At 54.6% G+C, this 15,167-nt stretch overlaps 1 protein-coding gene across 1 annotated transcript; it reads left to right on the top strand.

Moving 5' to 3' along the window:
- The first annotated feature begins 11 nt into the window (after positions 1-11).
- On the top strand, positions 12-13,040 carry RNF40 (ring finger protein 40). The gene is made up of 20 exons (XM_063099463.1): positions 12-90; positions 195-401; positions 1,026-1,193; positions 1,326-1,461; positions 2,123-2,329; positions 2,889-3,010; positions 3,134-3,280; positions 3,375-3,449; positions 4,086-4,205; positions 4,294-4,473; positions 4,657-4,792; positions 5,507-5,628; positions 5,716-6,143; positions 6,234-6,351; positions 6,473-6,622; positions 6,809-7,021; positions 7,092-7,217; positions 8,161-8,301; positions 8,409-8,510; positions 10,608-13,040. The coding sequence occupies exons 2-20, from the start codon at positions 270-272 to the stop codon at positions 10,782-10,784; spliced, it is 3,000 nt and encodes a 999-aa protein (XP_062955533.1). The 5' UTR covers positions 12-90; positions 195-269; the 3' UTR covers positions 10,785-13,040.
- Positions 13,041-15,167: the final 2,127 nt, after the last annotated feature.

Below are 15,167 nucleotides of genomic sequence, written 5' to 3'. Positions count from 1 at the left end.
GTCGCTGCCTCTGGCGCCTGCGCCCGGTGCCGGGGGCCGTTGATATCCGGTGAGATCCAAGATGGCGGCGTTACGCTGACCCTGCTGCCGGTAAGGGCCCCGGGGCGGCAGCCGGCGGGTGTGTATGGGGCTGCTGGGGTTCCGGGCTGGGGAGCACCGGCCGCTTCCACGTCTGTGCTTTCTGTCTTCTACAGGTGACGGAAGTGCCGCCTCCGCCCTCCTGACGCCCCTCGGGGGACCCTGCGCCGCTGCTTCTCGCCGCCGCTGCCATGTCTGGGCCCGGCAACAAACGCGCCGCAGGCGACGGGGGCTCAGGGCCTCCAGAGAAGAAATCGAGCCGCGAGGAGAAGACCACCACCACTCTTATCGAGCCCATTCGTCTCGGGGGCATTTCTTCCACGGTTCGTGGGCTTCTGCCCTAGCCCTCTGAACTTGGCAGACTCTATCTCTGTTTTCGACCCAAACCGTCCAGAATCTTACTCCCAGTTCCCCAAACGTGGCAAGGTCCATTTCACAGAACACTCTGTTGAAGGAAAACAAGAACACCACGTCTGTCTTCGCTTTGCATATAGGAAAACAGGTTCCCAGAGGGTGCATGATTTGTCAAAGACTTCAGAGTTAAGGAAGGGACAGAGGCAGAAGCAGAATGTGAGTCTCCTCACAACCAAGACGCTTTCTTTGTGGGTGTCTGAGCCTCTTTGAAAACCTGTTAGCAGTGGGCCGGCCCGTGGCTCACTTGGGAGAGTGTGGTGCTGGTAACACCAAGGCCACGGGTTCCGATCCCTATGTAGGGATAGCAGGTTAGCTCACTAGGGAGAGCGTGGTGCTGACAACACCGAGTCAAGGGTAAAGATCGTGTTACTGGTCATCTTTTTAAAAAGCAAATTTAAAAAACCTGTTAGCAGTTAGTCTGGGAATACCCTCGTCTCTCATCCAGTCCAGTTGCTCTCTTCCTCTGTCTCTCTTTGTGATTGGTTTCTGAGTCGTGCTTGATCCTCTCCTCGCGCCTTTGTTTCCCTTGGTAGGAAGAGATGGATCTGAAAGTTCTGCAGTTCAAGAACAAAAAATTGGCAGAGCGGTTGGAACAGCGACAGGCTTGTGAAGATGAACTGCGAGAACGAATTGAGAAGTTGGAGAAGCGGCAGGCCACAGATGATGCCACACTCCTCATCGTCAACCGCTACTGGGCCCAGGTGGATGTCCTTTGCTTTCCAAGACCTGGTCTTGATTCAGTTGCCAATCCTCAGAATCTCCTGCTGGGAAAAGAGTATCATGCTGGAAAGCACCGAGGGATTTGTAACATTTTTGGTGCTTTCTCTTTTCAGCTGGATGAAACTGTGGAAGCCCTTCTCCGATGTCATGAGAACCAGGTGGAGCCAGGGATAGAGGCACCTGGGACCCAGGAGGGGCCAACACGTGTTGGGACCCCTCTCACAGAGCCAGGGACTTCGGACCTGAGGGGTAGGGCCAGAGCCCTAAAATCTGGGGAGCTTAAGTTCTGCGAAATGTCCTGGGGAGGAGGGGACTTTGATATTGGGCTCTTGAATTCTCTGCCTCACCCCCTCCCACCTCACAAAAAATTGATTTCATGTTTGAACAGCAGAGTGCAATGGGTAAGAACACAGGCTTTGGAATTCTACTAATTTGATTCATACTGCAGTTTGTGTTTTGACATCTGTTTAGTTCAAAAAAGTGTTATGTGTTGACTTGGTACTTGGCACTGTTCTAGACTCAGGAATCAAAGATAGGCAGAAAGTGTTTTTGTTTTCAGGGAGGAAATGATCATAAACCATAATAAGTAGGTTATAAACTATAACAAGTGGAAAGTATTGGGGCTCCTGAAAGAGAATAAATGTGTTTGCATGTGTGTGTGGTTCTAATTTGGATTGGGAAGGTAGAGGAGGCTTCCCTGAGGAAGTGATTTGGCAGCTCGTCAACCTTCAGGAATTTACTTTTCCTCCCTGAACCCCAGTTGTTTCACTTTTGAGATGGGGATAACAGTGCTCTACAGCTTGTATTGAGTGAGCCATGGAGTGGTGAAGGGCTCAGTCTGGAATTTGGTACAGAGTGGTGGTAACTGCTGCTGCTGCTATCGTTGTGAGAGTCTGTTCATCCCTTCCAGAGCCCCTGCCGATGCAACTGCGGCCCCCTCTCAGTGAGCCAGCCTTGGCGTTTGTGGTGGCACTGGGTGCCAGCAGCAGTGAGGAGGTGGAGCTGCAGCTACAGGGCCGCATGGAGTTCTCCAAGGCAGCTGTGTCCCATGTGGTAGAGGCCTCAGACTGCCTACAACGCCGGGTGGAGGAACTCTGTCAGCGAGTATACAGCCAAGGTTAGTCCTTTGTACTCCTACCCCAGAGGTGTCCATCCCCACCTGGATTCTTATGGCACCCCCTGCCCAATTCCCCTAGTGCCGTAAGACCAAAGGTAGCCAAAATTCCTCAAGGTATAAATCAGCCATATTCTCAGGAGGGTAGGCTGATGACAGGGATTCCAGCTTTGATTCCTGAACTCTAGAGCCGTGGAATGGAGGAGTTAATGCTGGTAGGGCCAGCCCCTCCTGGGTAGAGACCTCTCTGGAGCACTTTGCACAAACCTTGGTGGCAGTTGCTGATCCATGAGGCATAGCAGCTAGTGCCCAGGATTTGCAAGTTGACAGCGTTTTCCCAGCCTTAGTTGTGCCACCCTAGCATGGGCATTCTGGGTAAATGGTTCCCCTCTCTGAGCTGGTTTCCTCCTCTGTACAGTGAGGATAAAGACTCCGGGCTTTGTCATGAGAAATTGGCAAGACAGCTGGTGGATCATACTGGGCACATAGCAGACTCCAGAATGAGTTAGTACTTTGCCCCATTGCCCTGGGCTTGGCTCTTACCTGGGCCCTCCCTTCCCAGGAGACAGTGAGCCCCCCAGTGAGGCGGCTCGGGCACATACCCGGGAGCTGGGCCGTGAGAACCGGCGGCTACAGGACTTGGCCACCCAGCTACAGGAGAAGCACCATCGCATCTCATTGGAGGTGGGAGCCAGGGGCTTTTGGGATGGGGTTAGAACCAGGGTAGGGTTTGGGTTAGATGGGCACCCAAGGATCTCAGGGAACCAAGTCCCCCATCCATGCATCTGTGCCCTGCATTGCCCCCAGTACTCTGAGCTCCAGGATAAAGTGACATCAGCAGAGACCAAAGTTCTAGAGATGGAGACAACGGTGGAGGACCTGCAGTGGGACATTGAGAAGCTGCGTAAGCGAGAGCAGAAGCTCAATAAGCACTTAGCAGAGGCCTTGGAGCAGGTAAGGCTGGGGTGCTGGGGCAGATGGAGATAGACTGGGCACTTAGGGCCCTAGCTTCTCCCCTCCACATCCATAATCTGTCTTCTTTCCACAGCTTAACTCTGGCTACTATGTGTCTGGAAGCTCGTCAGGCTTCCAGGGGGGCCAGATCACACTCAGCATGCAGAAGGTGAGCAGTGTCATTCCTCTCAGTTCTTCCCATGACCTTTTCTCTTTTCCATCTTTGAAATTCTCCTCAGGATTAGGAACAAACATTTACCTTTGAGGCCCTTCCCTGTCATTCCTGCTGGTCTTTCATTCATTCATATTCTTATTTGGTAAATAATTTCAGAACATGAAGTGCTAAGCACTAGGCATATTGGAGAGAACAAGAGAAAAAAATCAAAGCTTCTGTGGAATTTAGGTTCTAGTTGGAGGAGCAGATGAGAAATAAATAAGGTAGTGCATCAGTTGGTTGTAAGTATCACAAAGAAAAAGCATTGAAAAGAGATAAATGTTATGATATGCTAGGTAAACTATGTTAGAGTCATTGGCATTCTAGGGGTCACTGTACCCGGTTATTCCTTTACCGGCTCTTCAGTTCTTCCAGGAATGCTTCCCTGACTCCTTGTCAATTCCTCACACTGAGCATGCAGTATTGAATTTTCTGCCACTTGCCTGGGAGCCCTTAGGAACGTCCTTGTTTCGGGGCTTCAGAATCCATCACTGCCCTACACAGGGGAGTGTGGGTGGAGTGCATGGTGGGATGTGAGGGAAGCATGCCACCTGACCTGGCCCTGCCTGCCATTGCTCTTCTCCTCCTTAGTTTGAGATGCTGAATGCAGAGTTGGAGGAAAACCAGGAATTGGCCAACAGCCGCATGGCAGAGCTAGAGAAGCTGCAGGCAGAACTTCAGGGGGCTGTGAGGACCAACGAGCGCCTCAAGGTGGGCTGTGGTTGGGCCTGAGAGGGCCTGGGCCTACAAGGTAACTGAATCCTCTCGCTGATTCCTTTTGGGCATCCTTGTCTGTTAGGTGGCCCTGCGGAGCCTTCCTGAGGAGGTGGTGCGGGAGACAGGGGAGTACCGCATGCTGCAGGCCCAGTTCTCACTGCTCTACAATGAGTCTCTGCAAGTGAAGACCCAGCTGGATGAGGCCCGGGGGCTGCTGCTGGCCACCAAGAACTCCCACCTGCGACACATTGAGCACATGGAGGTATGGCCCTGGAACAGGGGCAGGGGCTGGGGGTGAGGGCTAGACCCTTAGCGTTGAGCTGTTCGTGGACTTAAGAGGCCCTGTGTGCCCACCAGGGGTCCCTTGGGAATAGATTCTTCATAAGGCACTGAGGCCTGAGGTTGGGCTGAGGTGTTGTGCGAGTCCTTAATGCCTCAACCATAGAGTGACGAGCTGGGGCTGCAGAAGAAGCTGCGCACGGAGGTTATCCAGCTGGAGGATACGCTGGCCCAGGTACGCAAGGAGTACGAGATGCTGCGCATCGAGTTTGAACAGAACCTGGCAGCCAACGAGCAGGCGGGTATGTGGTGAGGATAGGGTGGAGGTGGGGCCTTATCTGGGAGTGCTGGCCCCTGGTATGGGGCTGCTGCTTATCCAGATGCAAGAGGTGAAGCCCCTTCCTTTTGCAGAGCCTCAGCTCCCTGTAGAAAATGGGGACTGCACTCAGGCACAGTGAGGGTCGCTACCAGCTATGGTGGTTGACGGAGCACATGTAGCCAGGAAATGAACTGTTGGCCCTATCTGGTTCTCTGGCCTTAACAGTGTTTCTTCAAGATACTCATTTTTACAAAGATTTTCTGCCACTTGCCTGGTAGCCCTTAGGAAAGTCCTTGGTTTGGGGCTTCAGAATCCATCACTACCGTACACAGGGGTTGTTGGGAGAGCAAAGCTCTGTTCTAGGCTTTGAGGTTATGCCAGTGAACAAAACACAAAGAATTCCTGCCATTGTGGAGCAACATTCCAGTAGGGGAAGATAGACAGTAAAGAAAAAGATAGTACGTGTATGTTAGGTAATGATAGATATACCAAGAAAAGTAAAGCAGAAAAGGAAGACAGGAAGTATCATAAGAAGGGTGTTGCAATTTTGGATGTGGAGGCCAGGGAAATGTAACTGAGAAAGTGACATTCGTTTAATGGGAGTGATGGCTCTGGCTTAGCCTCTTTCTCCACTGAAGGGTTGGGGCCCTAATACAGGGACCAGTCCAACACCCTTACTTCTGGACCCTCCCCCCAGGGCCCATCAACCGAGAGATGCGCCACCTGATTAGCAGCCTCCAGAATCACAACCACCAGCTCAAGGGGGATGCCCAGCGATACAAGAGGAAGCTCCGAGAGGTGCAGGCTGAGATTGGCAAGGTGAGGAGGGAGCTGCCTGGGGAAAGTCTTGGTTTAACCCCAGTGAGCACCATCTCCCCTCATCCCTGTTCCTCTCTGTCTCTGCAGCTCCGGGCCCAAGCCAGTGGCTCTACCCACTCCATCCCCAATGTGGGCCACCCAGAAGACTCTGGCCTCAGTGCCCCAGCCCCAGGGAAAGAAGAGAGCGGGACAGGCCCTGTTGGTACTCCTGACAGCAGAAAGGAGATGGCTTCTGTGCCTGGCACTACCACTGCTACCTGCTCAGTGAAGAAGGAGGAGCTGGTCCCCTCTGAAGAGGATGCCCAAGCCCTAACCCCTGGGGCCCAGGGCCCCTCCTCCCGGGGCCGAGAACCTGAGGCCAGGCCCAAGCGGGAGCTTCGGGAACGGGAAGGGCCTGGTGTGGGACCCCCACCTGTAGCCTCGGCTCTCTCAAGGGTTGATCGGGAGAAGGCCAAGGTGGAGGAGGCCAAGAGGAAGGAGTCGGAACTCCTTAAGGGTCTCCGAGCAGAGCTCAAGTGAGGCCCTATTCCTGTTTTCTTCCTCCCCCTGCCAAGTGGCCTCCAGCCCAACTCACCAAGCCTTCCTCCTGTACCCTCCTCCCGCAGGAAGGCCCAGGAAAGCCAGAAGGAGATGAAACTGCTGTTGGACATGTACAAGTCAGCACCCAAGGAGCAGCGGGATAAAGTGCAGCTCATGGCAGCTGAACGCAAGGCCAAGGCTGAGGTGAGGGCAGGCAGGGCTTGTGGTGCATGCAGAGAGGCTGCCCAGGGGCTTCTGTCCAGAGCAGAGCCCTAAGTTAGCAGGAAGCATTGACAAGAGAGCTCCCTCCTGCCTGTGGCTGTAGGTTGATGAGCTACGGAGCCGTATCCGGGAATTGGAGGAGAGAGATCGAAGGGAGAGCAAGAAGATTGCAGATGAGGATGCCTTGCGGCGCATTCGGCAGGCAGAGGAGCAGATAGAACACCTGCAGCGCAAGTTGGGTGCCACCAAGCAGGTGCAACCCCCTTAGGGTCCCCTTGCATCTGAATACTGGAATTCCCTTAACTCACTAGCAGATGTGGCACCTAGCTGGCCCAGGTCCACTCCGTGGTTGTTTGCTTTGCCACATTTTCTTGTCATTCCCACATGGCCATCCCATCCACCTACCATGTTCTGTCTTGTCCCTGCCCGCTTGATGCAGGAGGAGGAAGCTCTACTGTCAGAGATGGATGTGACAGGTCAGGCTTTTGAAGACATGCAGGAGCAGAATGGGCGGCTGTTACAGCAGTTACGGGAAAAGGACGATGCCAACTTTAAGCTGATGTCAGAGCGCATCAAGGCCAACCAGATTCATAAGCTGCTGCGGGAGGAGAAGGATGAGCTGGGCGAGCAGGTTCTTGGCCTCAAGTCGCAGGTATGGCCATCCCAGTCTTGCAGGGGGACCTGAGAGGCGGCTCGCAGCACTGAGTCTGTCACACCCCCAGGTGGATGCCCAGCTGCTGACCGTGCAGAAGCTGGAGGACAAGGAACGGGCCCTGCAGGGCAGCCTTGGTGGTGTGGAGAAGGAGCTGACGCTGCGCAGCCAAGCCCTGGAGCTCAATAAGAGGAAGGTGCGGCTGGCCCGGGGGGAAGCAACCTACATGGGTGGCCTGGGCAAGACCCGCTTTGCTGCTTCTCAGGGGGCAGTTCACATGTACCAGATGTTTACTGTGTGCCAGACCCTGTGCCAAGGACTTGACATGCTTGGTCACGTTTCAGTCTCAACGAACCAAGATAGTTTTTGTTATTATCCCTATTTTATATGCGAGGAAACTAAGGCTCAGGGAGGTCAGTTGATTTGCTCAGGAAAGAATGGAGCTGGGATTTGGGTCCAAGTCTCCTTGGCTGTAGGACCCGCATCTTCACTACTCACTGGTTAGCTATAAAGTGGGGTTGGTGGTCCCGATCGTATAATTGTATTAAACATAAGAAATATCTAGCTGATGGTAAAGGCCTAAGGTTAACATTGATTTTTATTTTATTTCCTCTATTGGGCTCTTTTCTACTCCAGTTAGTTCATTTAAGCAGTATTTTTTACGCCCCTGCTATGTACTAGGCCTTATGCTGATCACTGCAGAGACAGTGGGAACAAGAGGGTCCCTGCCTTCCAGTCAAGGCTAGAACTTCCAGTCTTGAGGGACAGATAGCAAGCCAGTAAACCCACAAATAAGGAAATGCTATTAAGGTCACAGTAAGTATTATGAAGGAAACTAAGGTGCTGTAAAAAAAAATAGGAGGGGACATGAGCTGAGACCTGAGGGAGCTGCATGTGTGTTGGGGGAGTTGAGGGGAGCAGAGAGAAGTGCCAGTGAAGGCTCAAAAACCAGAGGGAGCATCATGCAGGTGAGGGACTGAAAGTGTCAGGAACGGGAGGGAGAGTAGGGAGGTGAGAGCTTGAGGGGTCAGGAGGCAGGACCAGCTCCTTGCAGGTGTCACTGGAACATTTGAGACAAGCACCAGTAGACCATGGCTCCACATGCTTGAGTCTCCCTCCTTCCTGTCCTACCACCTCAGGCTGTGGAAGCAGCCCAGCTGGCTGAGGACCTTAAGGTGCAGCTGGAGCATGTACAGACTCGTCTGCGGGAGATCCAGCCCTGCCTGGCAGAGAGCCGGGCTGCTCGCGAGAAAGAGAGCTTCAACCTCAAGAGGGCTCAGGTGTGTGGGGGGAGTGCTGAGTGGGCCAGGGTCACCCATGTGGCCTGGGGGCAAGCATTTCAAAGGTGAGGACCCTTGCACTTAGCTTAGCCTCTCTCTTGCCCCAGGAGGACATTTCACGGCTGCGGCGCAAGCTGGAGAAGCAGAGGAAAGTGGAGGTTTATGCGGACGCTGACGAAATCCTCCAGGAGGAGATCAAGGAGTACAAGGTGGGGCTGTGGGGCTGAATTGTGGCCCATCAACCTAGGAATTTTAGATGAGGGGTTGACGAGAATTGTAGTGGGTAGTCTGGGACCCTGGAAATAAGGTAGGACAGCAATAAGTGGGCAGAACACTGGTTGTAGAGTCAGACAACTGTCTGTCTGTTGTATACATGCCATATGCCAGGTACAGTGCCTGGCTGGTTATGGCAGAGCTAAGAACTAGATCTGGTCTCAGTCTCTTGAAACTGACAGTCACTTGGGGGAGGCAGCCAAGGAATTCTTCCATCCCAGGATGGGAGAGGCCAGAGGGGCTGTGGGAACTCTTGGGAAGCCCTTAAATCAGCTCTGGGGGTCAGCAGGCTTCCTGGAAGGAATGTCACCCAAGGGGTGAGGGGGTGACTCACTGAGGAGTGAGTCAGGGTTGGCCATGAGGAATGGATGAGAGGGTTCAGGCAAAGGGGAAGGCAGGCGGTGAGGTCCTGAGCTGAAAGAGGTGTGCTGGAGGGACAGAGCTGGATGTTGGAGGTGAAGGAGAGAATGTGGAGAAGTGGTGCAGGATCAGATCCTGAAGGGTGTGGTAAGCCAGGTTGAGCAGCTCAGCTTATCCCGTAGGTGGTGTGGAGACATCGAAGGGTTTAAATAGAATGACGTGGTCAGATCTGCTGTTGGATTTGGGCTGGAAGTGGTGAAGACTAGAAGCAGGGAAATTGTTAAGCGATTGCAGAGATTGAAGCAAAAACTAGTATTTAGCTAGCTTAGAGTATTGGAGATAAGTAGATTGGTTCAAGAGATACTGTGGAGACAATTGCTTGGACTCAGGGATGGATCAAATGCATGGAGTGAGGGAAGTGGAAGTACTGAGGAGGACTCCTGGGGTCCTGGTTTGGGAAACTGGGTTGATGACAAGTACCATTTAGTGGGTTAGGAAGACTTTGGAGGAGCAGGTTTTGGTAGAAATGCATTGATGCTGAGAATGTGGTGCTCATGGTACTTGGCGGGAGACTGTCTGGGGAGGTACTCAAGGCAAAGGGCTGGGCTGGAGAACAGGGGCTTGGGAAATGCCAGCAGAGGTGGAAGCCACGTACGACTGTGGTCACCCAGGAGGGTCTGTGGTATGAGAAGGGTCAGGGGTCATCTTTCCCTTAGGAAACTCAAAGCTTAAGCAATGGGCAGAGGAAGCCTGTGGGCTGTGAAGAAGGAGAGCGAGCAGGGGACTTGGTGGAGAAGAAGGAAGATGGACTGAGCTATGAGAGATGCCCCCTGGACTCAGCAGTCTTGGTGGGAATGGTTCTTGGGCAGGGGTGAGGATGGAGGTCAGATCACTGGTACTCTCACCACTTCAGTGCGGAGGGGTGAGGGCGAGTCAGTAATCAGACAGCCCTTTGAAGCAAGTGGGTCTTGAAGGGGCAGAGGCAGCAGGAGGCAGCCATGAGGTAAAGAAGAGACAGACTTTAGAGCCTGTGCAGAGGATTGGGTCCTGAGAAAGGGAAGAGGGATGGATGCTGAGGAGGTTGCTGAGGTGGCCGGCTGGCTGGGATTTCAGGCAGGCCAGAAGAGGAATGTTGGGAAGTGCTAAATTGAGGCAATTCCTGTCTTGAGGCAAGACTCTCCTGGTGGCAGATGGGAGGTCTCAGGCTAAGGCAGGACCCACAGCAAAGTCTCTGGGCAGTAGTACCAGGGCTGGACCCAGTTGAGGGTAGAGATAGCAGATTTCTAGTGGCACTGCCATGTCCAGCTGTGACTTAGCAGGTGCAGATGAAGAGAAGTTAGACAGGATTGGGGTTTTGCCAGAGACAGCCAGTGGGGCAAGAGGTGAAGTTCCAGGACGGAAGAGTCCAGGCTGTGCCTGTGTGTCTTTGTCCTTGAGAGGGAACAGGTGATGTCATCACTGCTCTGGTTAGAATCCAGAACCTGCTACTTTCTCTTGTGGCTTTGAGACTTTTTCCTCATACATAGTGTTCTCATCCCCACCTGCCAGGGTTATGGCGAGGATTAGATACAGTCCGCTGTGTGGGGGGCTTAGCCTGGACCACCTCATGCTGTCAGCTTGGGGTCTGGGCACTGTTAGAGTTGTTCCCAAGCTGATGCCTTTGCCCGGCCCAGGCGCGGTTGACCTGCCCTTGCTGTAACACCCGCAAGAAGGATGCAGTCCTTACCAAGTGCTTCCACGTTTTCTGCTTCGAGTGTGTGCGGGGCCGCTATGAGGCCCGCCAGAGGAAGTGCCCCAAGTGCAACGCAGCCTTTGGTGCCCATGACTTCCACCGTGTCTACATCAGCTGAACCCGAAACTCAGGGACTTTGGAACACCCATGGACCCTGGGGGCTGTGCCCCCAGCCCCTTCCTACTCCAGGTCCAGTGGCCCTATCCTCCATTCTGGACCCCATGTGCCCAGCCCCGGCCCTCCTAGTTGGTTTGGGGGCTCTGGTGCATGCTAGTGGGAGTGGGATCAGCCAAGCCCAGTTCCATCTTTTCCTGAAGGTCAGATCTATGTGCTAGGGGACACCCACCCCCATAGGAAAGGTCTGCCATGGGAGGCCCAAGGCGCCCAGAGCACTCAACTGAGCTTCCCAGAAGCTGGCCCCAACCTTTCTCCTCCTGTCTCCGTGGACCCATCCTATCCCTAAGGGGATATTCCCCAGGCTGTGAACTCCCACACAAAAGGAGGCTAACTACCTGCCTACATACCCAGAAGTGAGGATCAGGGCTGAGCCAGGTCCTCAGCTTCTTGCTGACTGGGCCCTGGGGCCCAGGTAGACTTTCTTCACCTGCCTCCACCCCCCCAGGCCTGGGCAAGGCTTCTGTCCTGTGGCGTACCGTAGACACTTAGGTCTGGCTCTTGTGCTAAGGGCTGAAGGAGATACCCCCTGGGGGGCACCACCTGCTTCCTCTGGGAAGCTGTATAGTTGCAGTCACCATCCTCATTTTAGGAGTACAGAACCAAGATCATCAGTTTCTAATCAGGCCCCTCCCCAATCTCTACGTCCACTTATCCCCACCTCATGCATCCCAAGGCTCCACTGGATCCCTGGCCCTAACCCTGCTTTCATCCTGGTGGCCTTAACTGCAGTGGAGGTGGAACTTCCCAGGAGAGGAAGGGACAGACCAGCCCCAGCCACTGGGCCAACTTCCGATCATTCCAGGTAGAAGAGCTTCACCCAACACCCTGTGACTGAGCCTGTCCCTACAATGCCTCCTGTGCTGTCAGCCCAAGCAAAGGCTTGGGCTGTGAAGGCAGCACCCAGAGAGGCCTGGGAAGTGGAGCTGCTAATAGGTGCAGGGGCTTATTTGGACCCACAGCCTCTGCTCTAGAAATGTCTTGTATAGGCTAATTGTTACGAATAAACATCCAACCCTTGGCCTAGGTCAGAATAGCTAAGCCTCATACCCCAAATATAGTCCCGGTTTTTAGCTGCTACCTATCCAGCACTTACCGGGCTCGATGTGTCTGGGAGGGGGCCTTCGCCAATATGCCACTCCGTTCCTGCACACCTCAAGGCTAAGTTGTGCTTAGCTCTCATGGCCATTAGGGATCCCTAACCGGCCCTGTTGGGGAGCGCGTCTGCAGGGACAACACGTCCTAGTCACTGGAGTTGAGCTATCCTGTACTGGAGGGAGGCTGCAGACCCTCGGCCGGGCTGTCCACGCCCCCGGCAGGCATTGGTTGCTGGGGCGCTGGGAAACCTTGGCTGCATCCTGGGAAGTGTAGTCCCTATTCGCACATGGGAGAAGGTTATCGGAGGCTGGAGCTGGTTATCCCGTTTACTGGTAAAAGGCGGTATTGAACCCAGCCCCGCGGGCCGTTCCTCAACGGCTTCACCCGCCCCAACCCCTCGGACGCACAGATCGAGACACCTCAGTTGGGTGACTTCCTTCATTGCAACCTGCCTCAGCCGCGGGCTGGCCGGGTCCTCGGAACTATGCCGCATGCTGAGCGGCGCCTCTGGGCTCAGCGCACTATCGGCGCTACGGACCGAGCCTTTTCCGAGGCCGTGCTGGAACTGGCGCCAGTGCCGGTGCTGACCGGGGTTGGTGCTGGAGCAGGAACCAGGGCCATGGTTTCGGTAGCGGCCACAGGCTTGTCAGCAGCCGTGCCTCCGCAGGACCCCGGAACCTTGTCAGCGGTCGTGCCTTCGCGGGGACTCGCGGCTTTGTCCGCTTTCGGGCCCCACCTGGCGCCCGGGGTTTCGGCGGGGCCGCAGCAGCTGGACCAGATCGGACTGGAGACTGAGGCGTGGACTACGGTGACCTCGGGCGCAGTGTTGGCGGTGGTGGGCACGCTCGCGGAGGCACGGGCCGGGAAGGTGGAAGACATCGGGCCGCCGAGGAAGTGGCTGCGGCCGAGAACAGCGGTGGCAAGAGTGGGTTAAACGCAGGATATTGCATCATAGAGGCGCGGTCATCTGCGCGCGTGGAGAAGCCCAGTCTCCGAAGAGCGCTGCGCCCGGGGTGGAGGTTAGCCAATCCTCTGTGAGCACTGCCCTCCTTCCCGGGAGTCACCTTCGCATGGGCTCCTTAAGTAAAAGCAAGTAACCACACATCTCTTTCCTAGATATCTTCTCTAAAGGCCAATCTCCATATCAAAGGGACTAAAAACTCCTTGTGGGTCTTCATAACTGATAGTAAGGTCGGGGGTCAAGCCACTTTCTCAAGCTCAAGCCCAAACGAGTGTAATAAAGATCCCAAAATCTTAGTGGGTCGAGCAAGCCTTCATGCGGTGGCTGGGACAGAGTAAACTCTCAGTAAACGTTGCTTTACTATGAGCCTGTGCTGGGAAGACCTACGTTAATGGTTGGTCAGGCCGCTCCACCCAGGTGGTTTGAGTCCTTACTAACCCAGTCGCCCTAGTGGTCTCAGAGGCTATGGTACACTGGGCCACGGGGAAAGGCAGGCCAAAAAGCTCCTCCTGGGCCAACCCTGACCTTGGCTATCCTCTTGGGGGTGAGCAGATGTTGGCATCAGTGGTGGACTCACCAGTTTCAGACAGAACTAGGGCTACTGCCTGTGATTGGCCAGTGGAGCATTTAACGTTGACCACTCTCTTCTGGAAACTTCCCTTGGGTCCTGTGGTGCTACATTTTCCTGGTTTTTCTCATACTATCTTCTGCTGGTCCTCTTCTTTCACTCGTTTTTCTACTTTGCCACTCTCCCTGGGTGCGTGCGTGCATTCATGGCCATGGCTACAGCCAAGCTGCTAAGACCCAACTCCTCCAGCCCAGTTCTTTTTCCTGAGCTCCAGGCCTGGAAAATCACCACTGTTCACGGTGGGGAGGAGAAGATCATGTCATCTTAAAAATCCCCCAGTGGCACCCTGTCCCCACGCTCCTCAGATAAGATGCTCCACACTCTGGCCTCTGCTCTCTAGTTTTCTGCTCTCAGCCTATACACAGCTGTTATGCACCCTCTGTCCACGCTCCACTCTTGGCCCCTACACATACTATCCCTGTTCCTGCAACCTTCATCCCTCAGGACACTCCCTCCAGTCAGTTTCCCAACCATCTGCTGTGGCAGCACCATCTCTAGGTCCATAGCCCTTTTGCTAAATCTCTGAACCAATCACTGTGCCCCAGTGCCTTCTCTTTCCCTGTAGTCCCCTCACTTTACTGAGAACTCCTCCAATGCTGGGACTAGTTCTCATGTACCTCAGTGTCCCCAGGGTGGGGGACATGGAATGTGGAGTAGCCTTCATTACTGTCTCTCAATGAAAGACAAGGCCTTCCTCCCATCCCTCCCACCCCCATGCCCGCCCCACCCACTTCCCAGGTGGGGAAAAGGAAGGAGACAGTGAGCCTTCCCCTGGGGTCTGTGTCAGAGGCACAGGGAAGATAGGGAGACACCTCCCTGTCGGGGTCAGGAGTTCCCCGGGAGACAGAGACAGAGGCATATGACAGGCTAGAGCAAGCACTGATCTCAGCCACTCGGCTATGGCCAGGCCCAGGCTTAGGAGATCAAGCCTGGCACTGAGGATTCCTTGGAGCAGCTCCTGCTGGCCCAGTCAGTGTGGAGCCCCAGCCAGGCCCAGAAGTGGGTAGGAAAGGCTTGGCGGGGTGCAGAGTCTGCTTGAGCTCATGGTCATGCTAGTTTACCTCACTGTCTTGCTGTGGATCTTGGGCAAGTAGCAGCCCTTCTCTGAGCCTCAGCATTCCCACGTGGTAAGGGCCTATGGGCTGACCTCCTGAGAGTGAGATGGAAAACCAGGTCTCCACCCACCTCTCCTCAGGGTCTAAGAGACAGTCCAGAGGAGGGACTGAGCCAGGCCCAGGACCCATGAGAACCAGAAGAGGTGGCTGCCAGCTTCTGGAACTAGCTAGATCCTAGGAGCCATCCCCTGTGGCACCCTGGGGAAGATGCAGTGTTGTGGCCAGAGAGGCCTGCCTGGGGCTGCACAGCTGGGCCTGAGCTGGTCAGTGCCAGAGGCACCAGGCACTCACCCAGTAGTCAGCATGTCTGTTGGGGTTGAAGCCAGGCACTGACAAGGGAAGCTTGGCTCTGCCACCATTTCATCAGATTTCTCCCCCAGTCCTCCAAGGGTATGGATTTTAAAACTTCATAAACCCTTCAGTCTCACAAGCAAGCACTGGATGGGGACTTCAGGGCCCCTGGATGGAGGGTGGGCCTGGAAGTTGGCTGAGCTTTTGAGGTCAGTCATGGGCCCTGGCTCTGGT

The sequence above is a fragment of the Cynocephalus volans genome, chromosome 6 (assembly GCF_027409185.1).
Source record: "Cynocephalus volans isolate mCynVol1 chromosome 6, mCynVol1.pri, whole genome shotgun sequence".
NCBI classification, from domain to species: Eukaryota; Metazoa; Chordata; class Mammalia; order Dermoptera; family Cynocephalidae; genus Cynocephalus; species Cynocephalus volans.
The sequence above is the reverse complement of the archived record's forward strand: the minus strand, read 5'-3'. Positions and strand labels throughout refer to the sequence as shown.